Source organism: Scomber japonicus, chromosome 8, assembly GCF_027409825.1.
Source record: "Scomber japonicus isolate fScoJap1 chromosome 8, fScoJap1.pri, whole genome shotgun sequence".
NCBI lineage: Eukaryota > Metazoa > Chordata > Actinopteri > Scombriformes > Scombridae > Scomber > Scomber japonicus.
The window spans coordinates 10,692,823-10,714,575 of NC_070585.1; the positions used below are offsets into that span (position 1 = coordinate 10,692,823).

General features: G+C 41.3%; 1 protein-coding gene across 6 annotated transcripts in view; it reads right to left on the bottom strand.

Moving 5' to 3' along the window:
- The window catches only part of tenm2a (teneurin transmembrane protein 2a), a 150,681-nt gene that overhangs the window by 124,576 nt on the left and 4,352 nt on the right, over positions 1–21,753 (bottom strand). For 5 of the 6 annotated variants that reach the window (XM_053324494.1, XM_053324493.1, XM_053324492.1 and 2 more), the window contains exon 2: positions 9,417–9,710. In XM_053324494.1, coding sequence (XP_053180469.1) covers positions 9,417–9,710 — 294 coding nt within the window. Of the gene's footprint in view, positions 1–9,416; positions 9,711–11,085; positions 11,131–21,753 lie in introns of all 6 variants that reach the window. The other variant, XM_053324495.1, reaches the window with a different exon arrangement.

The following is a 21,753-nucleotide window of genomic DNA, read 5'->3' on the forward strand; positions in this document are numbered from 1 at the left end:
TTTTACTTTTCTTTTCTTTTTTATCTCCCACATAACACCGACATCCTGACAACTTTACACAAAGAGTACTCTGAAAGGAAATGTAATGTTTTGACTGGACTGTAGCGACGTGAATAATAAAACTATATGTGCAGTAATAGTTTCAAACAGAGCAAGAGCCTTTTGAATGGACAATGTTGTACTCTCTCTGCTGAGAGCAGTTTAAAGCCATTACATTGTGTGTAACAGCCTCTTTCAGACAGATATCAACCAACAGACACAAACTGTAAGTCACAGACAAACACAGAGGAGAACACAAAAGCACATCAAACACAATCACATACAGATAGATGTAAAGTGGGCTGAGTATACTAAGAAAGGCTACAGTCAGATGTGACTTACTGATAACATAGTCTCCAAATGGATCCTCATCCTCCTCATCATCTAGGTAAGCTGGAGGAAAAGGAGTTGAAGAAAGAAAGGAAACAGTAGGGGAAAAGAAACAAAAAAACAAAGATTATGACAAACCAAGAAGGATGAGTTGGAGAATTGAAACAAATCAAACCAAAACTGAAAGTGGACAATAAAAGTACAGAAACCCTCAAAAAAAAGAAAACAAAGAAAAAACATTCATAAATTGGACGCAAGGTATGACAGAAAAACCAACTAAACATCCTGCCCTCTCCCCTCCTTCACCTTTTTCCACCTCCCTCCATTCTATGTGATACATCCAACCTTCATTAGGAAGCAAAGTGCAAACCATTAAACTACAAAACTGGTTTCAGCAACATACTGTGGAAAATATGATCACTCATAATTGGCTGGAGAATTCTCAATTTGCCCACAGTGCTCCTTCTCCCCCTTTCTCTCTCTCTTCCTCTGGTTGGTCTGAAGATTGTACGAGAGGCCATTACGGCTCACTAAATTCCCTATTAGGGCAGCAGCACAGTCGTCAGCGAGTTACAAGTCTGACGCAAACGATAATTCAACACCCCTGTGACTCTATTTTACCTGATAATAATACGGTTTGTATTGGTGGGTCTTTGCTGCAGATACAACCACAGTAGCTGTGTTGCTTACACCAACAAATATGCACAATAAAACTTTTTTTTTATGTCCCCATTGTTGGCTTAACATGAAAATTCTTTAGAAATCCCTCCCCCATATTTCCTTTTCCTTTTATTCATCATTTATATCTTCCTCCTGTTCTTCTTTTTTCTTTTTTCTCCATCACTCCAGGCTCCCTCCCTTTAATGTGAGTTAGCATCCATCTACTATGATCAATATCCCAGGGCTTTTATTAAACACAGCTCTCATGCATCTGTGTGTGTGCGCGCGCATGTGTGCGTTTTATCAGCCTTCACTTCAATAACAACTCCAGTCCAACAATGTCTTTATTGAGTCAAGAATAAATAAAAGAGGATTGTGAATGTGTGTTTTTTTCTTATTCATCACTATTCACTATTCACTGACTTGACTTGTGTTTGTGCAAGTATGAGCATGTATGAGCACTGTGGTCAGTATGTTGAAAAGAACAATGTCTACTCATCCTGACTGGAAAGCATTTTTCAAACTCTGGGCTTAATCCAAATAAATACATTCATACTGTAGATACATGCTGCGTGTGTGTCCATTACTACTTTGCTCATCGCAGGACGCATGGCTCTCGCTGCATGGACAAAAAGTCCTTGAACCAGTGGGTGAGGTATGTAGGCGTACACGCACATACACACACACACACACACACACCCACCCACACACAAACACACACATACACACCCACAGTCGTGTGTGGTTGTGAAAGCTGGCTGTCAGTGCTGCTCTCACACACCATTCATCACAAGCTACTAATTCTGTTAGACCATTGTTCGCACCCCACGTTGCTCTCTGAAAACTCAATCAGACTCTAATGCCTCCAACCTTCTTACTGTAACACACATGCACTTACACAGGCTCTCACTTTCAGTTTCCTACACACACACGCACACGCACACACGCACACACACACACTCTCAGACACCCTGAGGGGACAGAATTGGTCTTGGGGGACCCTATCAGTCCAACTCTATAAGTGTTGCCTGAATTTGATAGACAGGAGCTGTATGGACAAAGTTACTGGTGTGAGTGGCTGTGGTGGAAATCTAACCTAGAGCTCAAGTGAAAGAAAAAGGGTCTTAAGATGACTGTGTGACCTATAATCACAATCTGTATTTCTAAATATAGAGCTTTTTTATTCTAAATTAAAATGATCATAATTATCTTAATCTACTGTGATTACAACTCCACTTCGAAATATTCTCCAAAGTAACAATACATCAGCTGACTTGAATGAGGTTGATTTGATTTGATTTATGGTGGGATTCATGTATGCTGAAAAAGAATAAAGGACAGTGCACTCTTGTGCTAGTACATTTGATTAGCTAATCAGGAATCGCTTTGCCAAAGTCTTTTTTCTTATAAAGCATAATTGTAGCTCCAGCTAAAAAATAAAAACATACCAAAAAAAAAGAAAAAAAGAGTAAAAAATAAGAAAGTAAATGTGGAAATATAAAGAGAACTATATACAAGAATACATAAATGGGAAAATATTAAGAAAAATAACAAAATATAAAAAATAACTATCATACACATATATATATATATAGTCCCAATCAAAAGTTTGGACACCCTTTCTCATTGAAGGGAAGGTGTGTCCAAACTTTTGACTGATACTGTCTAGATATATACATTTATCCAAAGAAATAAAAATAAATAAATGATCTTATACAAAAATAATCAAATATACAGAAAAAAGTATAATTTCTATGCAAGAAATGAACAAATATATCTTTTAAAAAATATCTTAATAAATATAAACAGAAAAAATAAAGGAGAAATGTATAAACATGATTATAATTATTCTTTATATTTTCACATTTGTAATTTACTTATTAATTCTTTTATGTATTCCTCTTTATAGTTCCACATTCATTTTCTTATTCTTTACAGATTTTTTTATTCTTATGGCACTCCTATGACTCCATACAAACCAGGCAATTGAGCATGCCTAGGCGGGAGGCAGGGTTAGGCAGAAAGGCCAGACTAAATTTAGCGCCACCTTTTCATTCTCTAATTACGAGATTAATATATCCTGTCACATACGTCACAATGCTACCCTATGATTTATTATCCAGTCGACCAGATGGAGAGATTGAGCCAGAGAAGGGAGAGAGAGAGAGATTGTCTGAAGACAGCTAATCAGCATGTATATATGATTGGGTTGGGCCTTGACTGTGGAGTGAACGGCCACTGCTTGTCTGCGTTTATAAAGTCAGCTGTATGAATAAAGGAAAGATTTATTGACGGAAAACAATGCTGAAGTTGAATTAGATTCTGCCCGTTTCCTTAACAGGCTGCTATTTAATGAGAGAGAAACGCAGAGGCATATGGACCCAAAGCCTACTCAAACACACACACACACACACACACACACACACACACACACACACAGAAGCATGTGTAGAGCACTGGACTATGGATTGTGGCCATAAAGTCTGCCCTGGGCTTCAGGTTTAAATCAATGTCAAAGCCTGATCTTATTTCATCTAATGCATGTTTTAATCATTCTCCCTCCTGATCAATGCAGTTTGGATGCGGCCATCAGGCACTGCCGTGGGAATTTACAAGCTCTTCTATTCTCCTGCCTGTGTTTCCAGACGGACATTTTACGAGGCAGTGCACAGTGTGACAGTAAATCTCTTCCTCCACTTTGCCAAAATGAAATCTCCCAATGCTGCTCTCTAGGCCGATATTTGTTTGTCTCACTGTGTTTCTTATGCAAACTGAACTTGTATTGGCTCTGCCAAGTCAACATTCTAATCTCTTTATTTTAATAGTGTCTGGAAGGGGCAATAAAAGCAAAGTGTCTTTATTCAATACTCGACAATAAAGCTAGATGTAGGGAAACTTTGAAATCCCTGAATTGCATTTAGGAAACTAATTTAACACTTTTACATACTTGTCGGTAATTGGAATTTAAGAGTAAATAAAAAACAAAAAAAAAACAAATTAAAAAATAATCACGGAGCGTCAGAATCTCAGTTCAAGGTTTCAGGGATCTGTAGGAAACTACTGCACAGATGGAACACATATCTGAAGTTATGTGTCACTGTGTGGTAAGTTGAAAGACATTATGAAAAACATTATATTTTTGATTATATCAGGCCATTAGATTATGTTATTGTTTTCCAAAAACAAAAACAAAAACAAAACAAAGTCCAGTCAAGCAAGTTGATCAAAAACTAAATTAGTACACACATGCAACAAGTTTTACTGATTATTTCATATGCCACATTGCATAATATGCAACTGCAGTATCATTGTTGTAATATTGATTTAATACTGGCCCGCCTCAGTGCATGTGTGTACAACATGCGTGTGTCTGAATGCAAATGTTATAGCTGTACACTGTAAATGAAGAGGAGGAAGAGAAGCAAGTGGGGTGAGACTTAAGAAGCTGGAGGAAATACACCTTCCTGTCAGGAAGAAATATACCTGACTCACACACATCCAGAGTGAGGATCATGTGTGGCTTGTTCTTCCTCATCAGCCTCCACATGGGAGACGAGGAGAATTGAACACAATAAGTCTGCTGCTGTGTTCACAGAATGGCTGGCAGTGGTGCGTTCACAGTCTGCCTTGCAGGCTCAGCTCCTTTCACACCGGCCAGGGATGTCGAGAAACATCACAGTGCTGTACTAGTGCATGAGTGCTATGTTCAGCGTGATGCTGTCAGAAAGCACACATCATCTGACATTGCAGCTCTGAATAACATGTTTACCCCCCATTGTTATGGCTGCCATAACTGTTTAGCCTCAGAACAGCGCTTAACGCAGAAGGACGGGAGTAGGTGCGTGCTGGGTTCTACTACATCGATCTCCACACGAGAGACATGGAGGACTGAATACAATGACATGAATATTTTTGCTGCAACGTTTACATGGCGGCTGGTGGTGGTGCGTTCATGTATCTCCCTGCTGGCTCTGCCCTTTCTGTACCAGCCCCCCATGGACAAAACTTCTGATTATGGAGGGTTTGGCGGAAGAGGGGGCCTAAGCTGCTACTATGCAGCTGGTTGCTCACCACGTAACAAAATTTTTCCAAGATGTGGTGATGCAAGTGTGTAAGGATGGAGTGGATGGACAAGACATTGAAACTGGGTTATTCTCTCCAGTTCTGCTGTTTCCTCCTCCTTCATGGCCGTTGAGGAGGTTAATCTATCCTTTTGGGAGGACATACAATCCTGTGATTCCCATTCATGACAGACAGAAGTTTTACTCCGCATATTTCCTGTTTCTCAAGAAGATGGGACATTTACGACTAATTTTGCACTGCCTGTTGCATCACCCGCGAAACACTTTGCATGACAACCATCCGGTGGTTACTGATGTTGGTTCAGCCTGGCACCCACCATCGACCCAAAGGACGCATACTTTTATTCTGAGGTGGCTCAAAAATACAGGAAGTTTCTGTTTTTGGCCTACGAGAACAACAGACTGTTAGGTGGAGAGGGACTTGCCTTGGGATAGCAATAGATGGAGTGTGACCTCTGACAGAGAGCCAACACATCAACCTCCTCGAACTCCAGGCCATGTTTTTGCTCCTCCAGCAATTCATCACGGTGATGGCCCATATCAACAGGCAGGGCGGAGTTACGTCTGCTGCCCTGTTGAGGATGGTGGAGGACCTGTGAAGAAGGGCCTCAGAGCATCTGTTATCTCTGAAGGCACTCCACATCCCGGGACTGGAAGACAGGGGGGCTGACCCCATGTCAAGGGGCAGCACCCCGCCAGACGAGTGGAGACCTCAGATTAGAATCAGATTTGGCAGGTGGGGCTTTTGCCAACAGGCGCAAACCTACTGTCCCCTATGGTTCTCCCTGACTCTGCAAGATGAACCATCTCTGTAGGTGGAGACATTTGCACACATGCCCCTCTGGCTTATTCCTCTCTTGTTGGAGAGAGTGTGCAGAGGGTCTGTTGCATGACAGTAGACATCCATGAATTAAGGCCATGGTCTCACCCAGTTCAGTGGTATACTATCTGGACTGGCTGAGGCCAACTACTTCTCCACAGTGGTGGCTTAGGCTATAGAAGTAGGTGGGCTGCAGCAATTAACTCATTAAGTCATTCAGGATCAATAGGGCTGGATCGGATTTTATGTCATGGCACAGTGTTCATTGATTGGGCTCCACCCACTGTACCCACAGAGCCCAGTGGAGTGTGGAGCATGTGTAAGATAGAATGAAGGTTAAGATATTGTAACCCTAGTAATATGCTGCCGTATACTGTGGGCTCCACACATATTTTGGTAGGCATATCCTGATTTATTTTTGTGCTTGCAGCTTTCTTCTCGTCCAAACTCTCCATTCAGACACGGAAAACCCTCATTTAAATACTGCTGTCTCCACCCTGTTGCTCCTGCTTTCATTTACGCAGTTATTCTTATTAGATCGCCCGCAAAGCGCACGCAAACGAAACGCACAATCTATTGCACTGCGCACACAATTTAGTACCCACTATTTGGGATCTTAGTAAATTAGGCCCATAGAGTCTAGTGAAGTGCTCCCCTGAACTCATAGAACTAGGGTGAAAACATTGCAACTTTTCCTATGTTCATTCTACTTGTTTTCATTAGGTGTATATTTGGTGCTAATTGTGTTGAGACTAGCAAAGGCACCAGGCACGTTGACTGACGACTGCTATCTATCCAAAGGATCACACTCTTTAATTTGTTATTGACTCAGGTTTTGTTTTTTCAGAAATTTCAACTCCCCCAGAATCAAACATTTAAAAATAGTGCATGACATCAGGTGAGCTGAGATAAGGTACATTTCTATTGCACTGAAATTCAGTTAAAAAACAAACGAACATTGTCACAATGTCAGATTTCACGGGGTCAAAAAACACAAAAGAATCACCTCTGTTTTCCTGACTTTGTTTTCAGGAAACACAGAAATAGATGTTATTTTGGAGACTATTTGTTCATCTTAAACACTTTTATTTGACTAAAAACCTAATAATGATAAAATATATGAGGTCAAATATGGGTATAATTATATCCAGCAGTTATTTTAAAGTCAGTTTCCTTGCTGACACACTCACTCTCACACAAACACAACCAGTGCTTCCTAAACCATTTCTCTGCAGTTTCCATTTTGGTAGTGAGATCGACAATAGGCCACACACGCACATTCCTCCACATGTAGACTCCTGCCCTGAAGGGGAACCCTAGACCCTAAAACTGACACCTGTCAGTCATGCAGGCAAGCTGTGCTGACAGGAGCATAACGAGGGATGGTGAGAAGCGCAGCAAGAGACAAGAGAAAGCAGAAGAAGAAGCTAGAAAGATAAAGAAGAAAGGTGGGAGAGGAAGGAGATGAAGAGGAGGAGGAGGAGAAGCAAGTGGAGGTGAGACTTCTGAAGCTTGTTAGAGACACAGCCAGATGAGAGTGGTGCAGTTTGCTGTTTGGTGTTTTAGCACGTCACCGTCTTTTTGATTTGTTAGCATGTGTTTATGATGTTGTTTCTCTCTCTGCCTCTGTCAATCTCTATTATTAGACCCTTAGATCCTCCTCCTGCTGTTTTGACACTCCCGTTGCTCCTGTTTCACACTTCTACACACATGTGCAGGTCTTGGGCTCATACACACTCTCACACTTGTAGACAGACAAAATAGCATATAGAAAGACAATGACAGACTCAGTAACGCACACTGCACGCTGCACATTCAGCACCCACACTGCTTGGGGCACACATGCTGCTTAGGTCTAGTGGGAGTGAAATCTTTCCCTCCGGGTGCTTTGAGGTGTGATGTGCCTTTGGAATCAGATGTTCTGTTTTGGTGGGAAAATACAGGAGCAAAGGATGAGATTTTCTCATTCAGAGTGACTAAGTATCTAACGAGTTGACTTGATCAGACACACGCACACACCTGGTCCTTTTATCAGGCTGCCTCGCTGCCTCTGATCTCTTCATGCTGGCAAAGACAGCGATGCAGAAGCCTGATATCAATCTCTGGTCTGTGAAACCATCAGACAAGCCCAAAGGTGTGAGCCGGTGGTCGCCTTGAACTCTTCTATGGAAGCTCAACTTTTGAAGTCTAGAACTTTATTTAATTGACTTTGATTTGACACATGTTCTGCATGATCATCGGTGCGAGTTTCACCAACAGACAAGGGCATGTTTGGCCCCCGTAGGAACAGAAACAGAAATATCCATGAATAACACATTTTGACAGAGTTTCTCTTGGTAAACAGAGAAAAAAAACCACACACAACTTTTGATCTTCCCAACAATCAACACTCATGACATCATACTGCAGGCAAATGATTATCACAATATAGCACTGGATTAAGAAGCTTATTTTACAAGGTCTGGAAATGCCAGCGACAGAGCGCTCCTGGCCCTGAGACAGAGAGAGCGAGAGCGGTGTCTGCGGCTGATATCTGTGGCTGCAAGATTAGCTTGGTAATTAACCACAAAGCAATTATCGGGTGGTGTGATGAGAGACGCATCTCAGGCAAGGTGTTTCTTGATGTGTTTAATAGGTGTTGAGTAGTTTGATCAGTCGGCAGAAGTTGTCTCTGATTCTGGGGCCCACAGTCCAACAGAGGTTGATCCACAGCTGATATGTACGGCTGCCGAGAATTCAATTAATTAGACTGTTGCTTTTTCTTTCATCCACTATTCATTAACCTCCATTGACACTTCGGCGAAGCTCGTGTGCAGGTTTACGACAGCATCAGGATTAACAAGGAAATGGGAAGTTGGCAATAAACAAACTTGCCAGAGGAAGGAGATTCACACACTCTCACACTCGTGGAGGGGGGGATTCCAAGAAAGGATGCACCTAAAGGGTAAAGATTAGCTAACTGTCTGCATCTCACTGTTGGATCACACAAGTAAAAAAAACAACCTCCAGTCTTACTGCCTCCAAAACATCTCACCTAAAGTATTTTTTTTAAGAAGACTGACAGACCAATGGTGAAATCTCAGTAGATAAGTGGTATAGGAGTTAGTGGGTTTTGGCTAAGTGCTATTGATGAAAGTAAGGATTGCTCTCTGTGGTGGGGGGTGGGGGTGGGGGGTTGAAGGGGTTGGGTGGGGGAGCTTCCATTGTCCTTCAGATCAGAAACAGAATCAATCAATGCATCCAACTCACCCACAATACATATGATGGCTGTCTTTTTGAGAAGTGGTTGAAAGATTTTAACAATATCGACAAACTTGTGTGAGATTCGCCCTCACAATCCCTTCAAAACACTGACTCACTGATCATACAAAATCAGTCTGATGCATCCTCCCTCATCAAATCTCTTACTTGCACTTCCTCTTAAATCGATAGGGTCTGTACTTTCATACCATCTTGACCACACTTCCCAGAACCATCCGTCCTACCTGACTCGTCGTCAGATTTGTTGTCATTCTCCGAGTCGGTGAGAGTGAGGGCTGAGTTCTCGCGACTGGACACTCCTGAGCTGCGGCGGGATTTTACTCTTCCTCCTCCGGCCCACAGCTGGATGGCGCGCTCTGGGGACAGCGGCCCCTCTGGGTCAGAGTCGGCATCGGAGCCGGCGCTGAGGGAGTAGCCTCTCTGGAGGAGGCCCAAGTCGGGACAGTAGGGAACAGCAGCGGGGTGCGGAGAGGGAGTTGGCTCGCATACACCCAGCTCTGCCAGGGTGAAGTTACCCCCTGTGATGGAGATAAAAGAGTCATACAGATGGAGTGTAGGGCTATGGAGAGTAATGTAAGTAAAAGCAGTAAACATTGATGCTCACTCAAAGAAATATTCGCACACGCACTCACGCATCTAGCAAACAAAACCCACAATCACACGCAGAGAAGCACACTAATTATGAAACTATGGAGGCGGAGGCTGAAAATTGGGCTTTGTTGTTGCAGGCAGGAGGGGGAGAGATGACGCAGCATGAATCAGGCACAAACTACAAACTAGCTGCTGGAAGGAATATGTACTGGCCTGCAGGCCTGTTAGGGCTGGCTTAGAATGCCTGCCTCTCTCACTTTAGTGCTCCACATAGGCATTCATGAGGTGTTGATGTGAGATCAAAGAGCTGTTCACTTGAGGCCTGTCAGACTATCATCTCCCCACCTAGTTGCCATCACACGCTGGACCCCGGGCTCAGTGAATATGCTGCAGTCTGCTGCAGTACTGGCCACGCTGCCTAACACTCTCCCCCTGAAGACAAACCTACTCGTCACGTCCAAAATAAATATATAAAATTATCCAAATTAAAGCACATCAAAGGAGATCAATAAACAGTGCTGCAGCCCAATTAAATCCAAGATGAGGAAAAAGCAATTAAGGAAAAAGGCATGCTCAACCAATTTATTCTCTATACTAATTAAAAGAGTATTGTGGATGCAATCGCTCAACATCAGCTGTTGGGGTTAAGGGATTGGGGGAAAAACAGTTGTGATTCACTTCATTAGCAGTTTGTGAGAGAGGGGAAAGGAAGAAGTGAGCAAAGAGAGGTTGGCATTGTGGCGGCATACTGTATGAATCAGTGCACGGAGAATCACACAGCTGTGTGTCTGGGTTAACTGTGACTCATCAGGCGTACGGACATAATCAGAGAGAGGAATTAAACAGATGAAAATCGTCTGCTGGATCTTCACAGGTCCTCTTCACTTGCTTCGCCGAAACTCATCGAGTTGTGTTAAAAGTGAGGAGGAGAGGGAGAGTCTAAAAGGAAACTTGGCCGGCGAGTGTTGAAAGGCTCTACACTTCTACTCAGACAAACAGATGGACTGGACTAGAGAGCAGAGGCAAGTAAAAAAACTCCACAGGTGGATTCAGTTACGAAGCTACAGCTTGCAAAGCAACCAACTGGCTTAAAGTTATCCAAGCACTGCAATATGTCGGGCAATATTACCATTCTTTGTCTTCTTTGCTTCTGTCTGTTTTCCTCCCACTTTTCATAAAAGATGACAGAAGGAACCTTCTTTACTATACATGACTCTAGGGACTTTTACAATCTGTTGGTAATTTACACTACAGCAGTACTGCATGTGCACAGGATCTAACTCCTAGTTGTTGGACCCATACCTGAGATGAAGTATCGTAGGAGGACGGGAGAGAACTCCAGGAGGCCTGAGAGAGCAGAGCAAATGTGTTCTTTAACAGTCAGCAAATCATCTTGAATTGAACTTCTCACTAGGAGAGTGACTACTCCACAATCACAGTTAGGATGACTCTTTATGCAAATCATCCCATTCAACCACAATGACAATAATTGGGCCACAAACACATCTAGTCTAAACAAATGCTACTTAGAGAAACAGTTGCACAACATCAAAGTGTGTGTGTGTGTGTGTGTGAGGGTTCCCATGTGTGTGTGTGTATGTGTGTGTGTGTGTGTTTGTGTGTGCGTGCTTGCAAAACATATACTGTTACATCCCACAGGCCACTGCTATGTACAATTAACACCTCATAACCAGTGATTACACATGCAAAATCCAATCACTCCTTATCCCTATCAGCGGTAAATACAGCCCAGTACCATAGCAATCTACATGTACTCAAAAAAAGATGGATTGGTGTGAGAGGCCGGAGCAGACATGAAAATCTATCTCAGTTATTCCACAAATAGAAACCCAATCGCATGTTTGTTACATGATATTATGACAGATGTGGAGGGCAAATGCTGTGCTGCATTCTAATCAGATCAATGCCTTTCTTTCTGTATGACACTGCCACTGTCATTTTAGTACTTAATGAGTGTTTCGAGCCCCGCGCAGCTGCTTCGGCTGCTGTGTGTGTTCGTCGTGCACGTGCAGATACGTACACTTGTCTGTCAGATGATCTGTGCGTTCAACGTGAGTGTGTTGTTTGAGTGTGTGTGTGTGTGTGTAGACAGCTGAATAAGACCCAAATATAAGGCAAACACAGCAGGATCAAGAACACTTCCCTCAATTTTTCTTTGCTGATAGTGGGGGAAAAGTGCGAAAGGGAGAGCGGAAGGAAGGAAGGGAGAGACAAAAAGGAAAGAGGAAAAAAAAAGCGTGAAAAGCATGTAAGAATGTGAGAAAGAGAGAGAGATAGAGAGAGAGAAAGAGGCAATAGAGGGTTACTGGGTAATTAGGTTAAACAGTCTTCACAATAGAATACAAGCATGTTTTTTAGGGTACACGGAAACAGAATTTGAGATATAAAGGATGGGCCTCGATCAATGTATGCTGAATAACACTGAACTGAAAATGGGGATATTTTAAGTGATGAATGAGAAACAGCAGGAGAGAAGAACTATGAGGTTAGGCTGCGTTCAGACTGACATCAGGCCTGCGTGAAACCAAATGCAGCTACCTCTGTCATTTGAATTAAACAACAAAAAAGGCACTGCATTAGCCAAACTAATGGCCACACCTTTAATCTTACATATTTACAACGATTCACTCGGCTGAAATGAAACTGCAACTTTGCTTTTCATGTTTCTTAGCTCAGCGGGGACATACGTTTCCTGCACCTGAGATACATTATATTTGGAGTATTCATGCGCCACATGTTGTGTCCCAGAAAAATGAGTGACACAGGGGAAAAGGAAGCATCTTGTTGAAAGTCGAATACAATAGTTTGAGTGGGAATGGCATTTGCAGTGATCCATTAAACCAAATGTACTTCCCTTTGATAAAACTCATTATGGATGTGTGTCGAAGTGAATGTGGTGTGTGTGTGTGTGTGTGTGTGTTTGTGGAGTGTTTGTGAGTAGACAGCTTTGTGGGATAGAGGGGCCTATCATTAAAAAATCATTTGTGCTTGTTAGCGGTTTGACAGGCAAAGTATAGGCAGCAGGACTCTACATTATGCTGGTTGACTTTCCCTCACCCCACCGTGTAATTCTGTAAAGGATGTAAAGCAGGCAGAACCTGTGGGCTTCAATGCCTGCAATTATGTTGCTTTTTCAAGATCCAATAGTTTGCAGGGCAGGCCACCCTTGGACATGCCATTTTGAGCTTTGGAGAGAGCGCCTGTTCAGAACATGTTCTGATTTGCCCTGAAGTGCTAAACTAGTGAACTGATTTGCTCCTGGGTGGAGGATAGATCAAAATCAGGAAGCAAATGCAACTGTGCACAGTAGGTTGCCTAACAATCCCCTAAAATACCTGAAATTATCGTTTCTAACAGTAAAAGCCTTATTTCCGTTTTCGCAGTTAAGAAAATGCCAGACTTTGTGGCTAATAGCAGCCTAAAATGTGTCATTTCTTAATATTTTCCATTTTCATTTGCCTCCAATTCAAAATTCATTTGCACTGCACTTCAGTATCCCTGAAGAAAACGAACTTCTTCTTTGTGTGTTCTTTTCTCTAAATTATAAAGCAATAAAATATACATATATATTCTGTCCTAATAATAGAGAGCTTAAGTGAAGAAATGTTTCTAGACATAGGGAAAAAAGAGAGACAAGAACGTCAGGGGAAAAGTGAAAATGATAAAGTAGAGACAATATACTGAAATAGTATAGGGCTCAACTTTTGGGGATCACATATTCGTGGTCTGATCAAATGCCAACAGAAGTTGATCTCTTGTCATGCTGTGTCTCCTCCTACTTGCTCAGACAAACTGCATTTAAAAAAATATTGAGCCGCTCAGTACTCCATTAAAAATAAAGGACACAGAAGGAGAGCTGGATTAGAAAATTGAAAAGACGATGGGGAACGTTACATTATTTTAATGGTCAGACATATTTTTCAATATTGAGCTAAAGTCTTTGCAATGATATCTTAACAGACATGCAAAATAGCACAACCGAATCTCACATTCAAAATTATAATTTCTATTATATGCCATTAAAAAAACTACAATGGCACTTCAGTATATATACTAGAATATAAACCTCATTGTGTTACAATAATGAATCAGAAATGTCATGTGCCTCAAAATGTTTTAATGTTGCCTTTTTTCCTCAAATACAAAAATTAAAATGAATAATTCTAGTTCTGTAATCTAATAACTATACACTAAACCCAAAGTACCTATTGGGTATCTATATAAGACACAGATGATCAATAATAGCTGTAAATTGATCTGAGACTACAGATTATATTCTGCTAGCTCGCCTCCTCCCACCACACACACACGCACACACACACACACACACACACACACACACACACACACACACACACACACACACACACACAGTCACTTTTCATCCTATATCAGACGCTTGTCTATCACATCCTATGTTCATGTAGATCCCTCCCTCCAAAGTGTTCTCCTCTGTGTTTAGATAATAGTGAAATTAGGAGGAAAGGAGCGTGTGAAAACATATACAAAATGGGCTATAGATACTGTCCAGAGACAATTGCTGGAGGTTGAGTGAGAAAATTCATGAATGTATGAATTTTGAGAGACCACTGAATTAATTTTGTGTCAAAGCAATGAAAAATGATCCACAGTTTAGTTCACATAGACTGCTGCTGTGCTTTACTGTGTGAAGACGGGGGGGGGGGGGGGGGGGGGGAAAGCCACACACGTTTCTTCTTAAATTGATAAGAAAAAAAAAGGGGTAAAATAGAGAGTGAGATGAACCGATGACAAAAAAAAAGGGGATCATAAGATGAGGTGATGAAGAATGATTAAACCCCCAGTCATAGTAAACAGTTTCAGCAGTGAGAGAGACTGAGAGCAGACAGAAAGAGAAGTGCCATACCACAATAATATGCCCGCATAGTAGATTTAATGAAAGCACTTAATCAGAGAGATACAGTAGAGAGCGAGGGAGAGTCGTTTGGCTTTGACTTGACTTTATGGGGCGGCTGTGGCTCGGGAGGTAGAGCGGGCTGTCTACCAATCAGAAGGTCTGTGGTTTGATCCCCCAACTCTTCCTGTCTGCATGTCATAGTGTCCTTGGGCAAGATTCTCAACCACAAATTGTTCTCGATTGTTGCGCCAGCTCCCTGCGTGGTAGCTTGCCGCCATTGGTGTTTGAGTGTGTGTGTGTGTGTGTGTGTGTGTGTGTGTGAATGCTGTTCACAGTAGAAATATTTGAAAAAGGCTTTGGACAAAAAGAACCATACTGTATAAATGCAGCCATTTACTATTTACCATGAATACGTGTTGTGAAGAAGTGAGAATGGAATTTTTGCCAAATTACTATTACTATTATCACACACACTATTATCTCTCTTATTCACACACATACTGTACACAAATACACAGAAGCACACTCACAGCACAGCAGTGGAGAGTACTAATAAACATCTTCACAAATCAATGTTTCCATGGTGATGAGGTGAAGTAGTGTTTAAAATGAAAAGTGAATGTTGTAAAAGTGCATACGTACGTACACACATCATGAGTGAGAACGCTAATGACCAAAACCTCTACAGATCTTTGATGGAATACTTTTTTAAGACACAAATGTTTGTTATCTGTCAAATGATTCAATAATAATAATAATAATAATATCATTACAATACCAGCCAAACATACCTATGATGATGTATATAGAGCAATTCTGCTGCTTGTTAATTATGCCAATGTTTAGTGCTACAACAGGAAGCAGTGTGCCCTTTACAACAGCAAGGCAGAAAGTAATAGTGTGGAGAACGGGTGGGGGATTTACATGTCACACATATGACCCTCTTGAGGTGGAACCAGTGTGTCCCATCACAGACCTCCAATTAATGTGTTTTGATTTTTGATATTAACAATGGATCAAAAAGCTGGGTGTAACCTGAACATGACTGGTTGAGGTGATGAACCTACAGAGAATTATCACCAAACTCTTCGGTTTCTTTCATTTCAGATTTGTATTTGATGTTTTAAAAACAATCTGGGATTTTGCTAATTTGACTGAGCCTTTTGAGCCAGAAAATAACAACACTAATAAGATTTTTTGTATTCTTCTTGACACCCACACCTGCTCTGTAGTCAACCTGTAACACTTTATTTAGAGTATTACAGGGTTTTGGGGAATTACTGTATAAATCTGTCTGCTGTTTAACTAAATATCTTATCTCAGTCATCACCCTCATGACCATCAGATAAAATGCCTCATCCCTCAAAAAGGAGATTATTTTTTCTTACTCGTATTTACCAGGATTAAAAACAAAGTGGTTTGTGGCAGTCAATACTGTCAAGATTAAAAAGTTTTATCTTGACATCTGAACATGTGCAGTAAATGAGTCAAGAAAGCGTTAGCACACATGCTACTTAAAACACTGAAACATTCATGTTGTCTCATTGATGTCAGGAATCAAGCTCAGGTTTGTATAAAATTAAAGAAACAAGTTACCATTTTGCAACAGGAAGTTAAACTCACATAGTATGTAGATATTAAAATATCTATAGCTACATGCTGCATAAACATTTCTGTTGCATTTTTTCCACCTCTGTTGATTTTCGAAGTGCTCCTTGCTGTTCAAAGTGAGTGAGAGGCAGTAACTTGTATATGTTACAGCACTGTCATCCATCACCGGATGACAGTTCGGACTGACAGTGAACATAGAAGGGCTGGGTGTTATCAAAAACCCACACACACACACACACACACACACACACACACACACACACACACACCCACCCACACCCATAGACATACATGGATACTCACATATCCCATAGCATCTGGCAAGTCATTAATGCCACCATTATCACCGCAGTAACAACCTAACAGATATGCTCAAATAGGAGCGTCATGGTCAAACCCTTCCGACACCTCCCACATGACATCAGTTCTTTTGGCTCCCGCTTGAGCCACAGGAGGCCTCACAGCTCTTAATGAGGAGACCAAAATAGGTGTGACAAATGTCATCCATCCCTGGGCAAGTTCTAGGCCTGCCCAGAGGACAGCAATCTGGGTTGGACAGGACATGACAGGACATGACACAACACCATGCACTCTGGAGGAGGTCTTGTCACTGAGAGGTGTAGTGCTAAGCAGTGAAACACCTTTCATACATGAAGAGGCCAAAATTGACCGGACTGGGAGACATGCATCACTGATGCTTAAAACACTAGAATAATCAATTTACATCTATTGAGAAAAAATAAGAATTATTTCAGTTTTTTCAGGAATGTTGGAGATAATGTATATAATTTAATATTTGTAACACACATAATAGGCAGATGGTATGGAAGCTACACACTGACTGTTGATAGGTAGAGAGCTTGTAAACCTCAGTCTATGAATAAATACCCAAACTGTATTATTACCAATAGCCTAGAATGCAGTGTACAGCTATAAGGATCCATTGAAGTATTCATCAAGGGATACTATATTGAATATATGAATATGGAAATGCTTTTAGTGAGTATTAAGCCAATATGGAATATTCTGAGATGTATATGGCTATATGTTTTTAAGTACCAAGGGAAATGAGATACTGAATCTATTCTGGGATTCACTAGTTTTTTTGAGTCTTTTGTAGGTTATGGGGTTATTAAATCATGATGTTAAGAAGGCATGTATGCACACATTGGGCCTCATGCAAGAGCTACTCTTGGCAACAGATTTGTTCTTAAGATGCACATACAACTGTTCTAAGAACTGGGGCTAGACGATTATGGCAAAAATCATAATCACGATTATTTTGATTGATATTGAAATCGCGATTATAAAACATGATTATTCATAGATTTGTAAACATAAGAATTTATTCAACCACCAGAACTCAACTTGAAATATATTTGAACAGCACAACCAGAAATAAATTAAAATCAAGAAAAATATATATAATGAGAAATGGAAATAATAATAGCAATATATAAAAACAATAAATAAAAATACCTACCAAAACAATAATCCCCTGGCTGCGAGCTTATTAAACAAATTGGTCGTGTTGCCATGGTGTGCACTGTGTCAAGCAGTTCACGCTCTCACCCATACCTGTCATTTCTCACGCTGAGAAGTGATACAGAAATTAATATATTATGTAATCTATACATCCCAACTCTGCATATTGATAGCTGCTCCCTGACGCCCGCAAATGAGACACAATCTCCCGGAATCTGGAGCGAATGAGCAAGAGCGCGCTTGAGAGTGACTGCGGGCGCTTGTGTGTGTGTGACTATCAATGCAGCGCGTGTGAGAGCGCAGCGTCCTGATAGCGTGACCTCACGTCAAACTTTTCATGAAACTTGAAAGCAGTGAAGATGTCTCAGTCCTACCTTTCTTCTTGTCAACCAAAGTCCTTTCTGTCATTTTAAATCTCCCACATCAGCGCAGAAACACACCGTTCCTCCAGCGGGTCTAACATAAGGGGCGGGACACAGAACTTGCTGGAAAAGACGGGTGCGTTGGATTTATGTCACAGGTGCGCTGCGCCGGGCGGAACAATAATCGGTAGCCTAAATGTCGATTATCGTGGGAGGCCAACATCGATATTGCGTTAAAATTCAATTAATCGTCCAGCCCTACTAAGACCATATGTGGCATTTATCAATCTCTGAGGTACAAGTGAAATGTACGAGTGGTCCAGATTGTACGTTTAATGAACAGATCGTCTCTACCTTTCTTCACAGGAAAGAAACACTTGTTTGACTTACAATTACAAAGCCCTGATGTGAATTAATTTTGATTTGAGTTTAAATATGAGACCCAAATTATTGTAAATATTCTGTTTATAGTATTATCATCATCGTGACTGCCAATTTACAGTACTGAAAGGTTGTTGTTTTTTTAGATTGTATCAATAAGTCAATGAGCAATTTGTACATTTCAGTAGTTGCTAGGAAACTTCACTCACTCCCAACAGCTGCCTCTGTGTGTCTCTGTCCGGTATGATCATCTGTTGCAGCTGACAGTGCAACTTCACATGTAGACTATAACATTCTCTCGTCTAATATCTCTGTGACCATAACAAGAAGTTCTTTTAAAAACAATAAAAAATAATTATGATGAAAATAATAATTTAACTTAAAATGCCAAAGTCTCAGATATGACCAGAAGTGTGCTCTGTTGCACCTGTTACCCCACAATGATGTCATAAACAACTCAATCATGAGGATGGCAGATGTCAATCAGGGCACATATATCTTGGTTGACTTTAACCACCAGTCTTTCTCACTGCACAATGTATGTTAAACTGCATGTAACTATGGCAACAGCTAGCAAATAAGAGTCAATTGTTAAACTTTACTGGTAAAATGAGCCTAACCCTTTTTAAAACAATGTGAACACAAGTTAGTGCTTAGTGGCTGTTTTATAAGCACAACAATATACTCTGTTGGTGGAGGAAGCCACTCTTAACCTCTGCCTCATCATCAGTTACATAAAAGGAACCATCTCCTGCTTACCCGGTCTGAAGCACCTGAATCTATAGCATGCTTAATTTTGTGTCTTCATCTATATGATAATCCCCACCAGTGATTGAAGTTTTGCATTTACACATGCAGCAACATCAACTGGTAAACAAATCATTGGCATTAGAGTATCATTTTTGTGACTTAAGTAAGGATGCAGCTAGCATCAAGACAGATTCATGCATAAGAATGGCATACATTAGCACACACACACACAAAACACATACACACACTGTCAAAGCCTGTGCCTGGGGAACATGTTTAATTACAGCCTAGGAAACAAGTGACTCGGCTGAGAAGGAAAGAAAAACACTTGATAACAGTGACATTTACAATCTGCCTCATTTATCAAAAGCTGCCAAAGCAGAGTCAAAGAGGGTCATTACATAGTAAACATAGATTAACTCAACTCTCACAAAACCCACACAACATTGTCTGATAAATGATTTTTATTCTAAGAAAATTGCAGATGTCAGCATGCATTTCCTTGGTCTCTGTCACTTAATTGTTTTGTTTGTTACCCTATATTTGTGTGCATGCGTGTGTATGTGTTTGTGCAAGAGCCAGCATCGGTGCTAAATAGCTGGCAACTTCAGCATGCATTTCCCTGGCCTCTCCCTATTATTTGTCTCATTTGTTATCCAGTGTTTGCATGAGCGTGCAAATGCACCTGTGCCAGTGTCAGCGCTAAAAGCTAGCACATTGAGTTTCATAGCACAGACTAAATTTGACAAACTAAGCTGAGGTGTACTCTGGGTTGTGTGGATACTGAATCCCAAGGGCACATGAGGTTCTGATACACCTGTACTTAGTGCCAGTCATTGAATATAGTCCAAAAACAACTATAATTCTTTCTCATTCACAAACAAACAGGTGATGTGAGTCTGTACACTCTGCCTTTCTGACATATACAGTAGCCCCAGTGTGTGTCAAATGCCGGATCAGAAGTCCCCATTTGAAGACTTTCTAGCATGTTAACCCACATGGTCTATAGAGGAACATACATGTGCATGGGGTAAGTTGGAGTGTGTTGCAGATTGAAAGAGTGGAGTAGAGTCAGCGACGGGATATTCTTCAGTGACTCCTCAGCTCTATTGCTGCAGCTACGGGATGCTTTTGAGTGTCAGCAGCTGGCAGAGGCGCAGAATGCCAGGGAGAAGACAAAGATAAAGAGGGATCGGAGGAAGAGGGGAGGGATTGTATTTAATCTCACCGCCATTTATTTTTAATAGCATGCAGCTGCTTTGTTCTCTCTTTGATCATCAGCAGTCCAGGTTGACTGTAAACCAATGGAATGCACAGACACACACCAGCATGTGCTCATGCATACACACAAAGAAGCCTGCAAACACAAATTCTGTATTTTATTTTATTTCTACAGATTTTTGTACTTGTTTACTCCTAATTTCAATTTCCAATCTTCTATGCACTGCAGTTTCTTTTCTGTGTTAATCATACTCTTGGCCTGTGGAGGGCTACAAATGGACATGTGCTGCCTTTGCGTGTCACCAGCCGCTGCAAGCAATAAGCTTCAACAGGAGGCACAACACATGGCAAGTGTGCACTATTCCCCTAATTTAGCTCACCACTTTGCTGGTGCCCTAAGCAGTACAAGTAACCAGTGAACCCTCACTGGCCCATCACCTATGAACAAAGCTGTACTTGTTGGAAGATACAACAATGAAGAATCAAATACTGGGTCTAAGAAGTGGTAGCAAACTTACTTTTGTACAGGAGTTTGCAAATATACAGTAGTTTGCAGATTATAAAAACACCCCTCTCACCAAGAAGTCATTTAAAGTGGTCAAGGACTTGATAAATCACAATTATATCCCTGCCAAGCTGCTTCCTCTCATCATGTCATGGAGGTTTCTGTAAACACTGTCAAATAGCAGGCTAGTCTTCCTTGAGAGTGAGGGTTACTTTCTGAATCTATGAGAGGTGACTGATGTTGCTGTTTGTGAAAAACACTGGGAGGTCTTTTCTCCCCCAAATAACAGAGGGAGCAAAACCTCCTCCTGGACACCCAGCAGTGCATTTTCCTTGCCATTCAGTCTTGAATACTGGCAGTGGAAGCACTCATGCCAGGATGCGAGTGGCAGAGTTTGGCAGAGTTTTTGGACAAAGCTGTCCTTGGCTGCAGTAGTCATTTGTCACATCAAAGTCGGTGGAGAAAAGGGAATACAGAATGAGGTAAACATGGTTATTATATGTATGCAGCCAGCTCTTATAGCTTTGACTGGGATCATTCTGATAAGAGGAGCACATACATGCAAATGCCAGTACGTCAGTGAATAGATTAGGTCTATAGAACTCAGATATCAGACAAAGAGAGAGCCTCAACATAGCGAATATGACCATGAAAGCAATAATACAGGAACAGCAACGGTAAGAAAATTGGAAAAAAAGAGAATGAGGCATGAAAGGTGTGACAGAAGAGCAAAAGGGTACATAAAAGAAAGTGAGGGG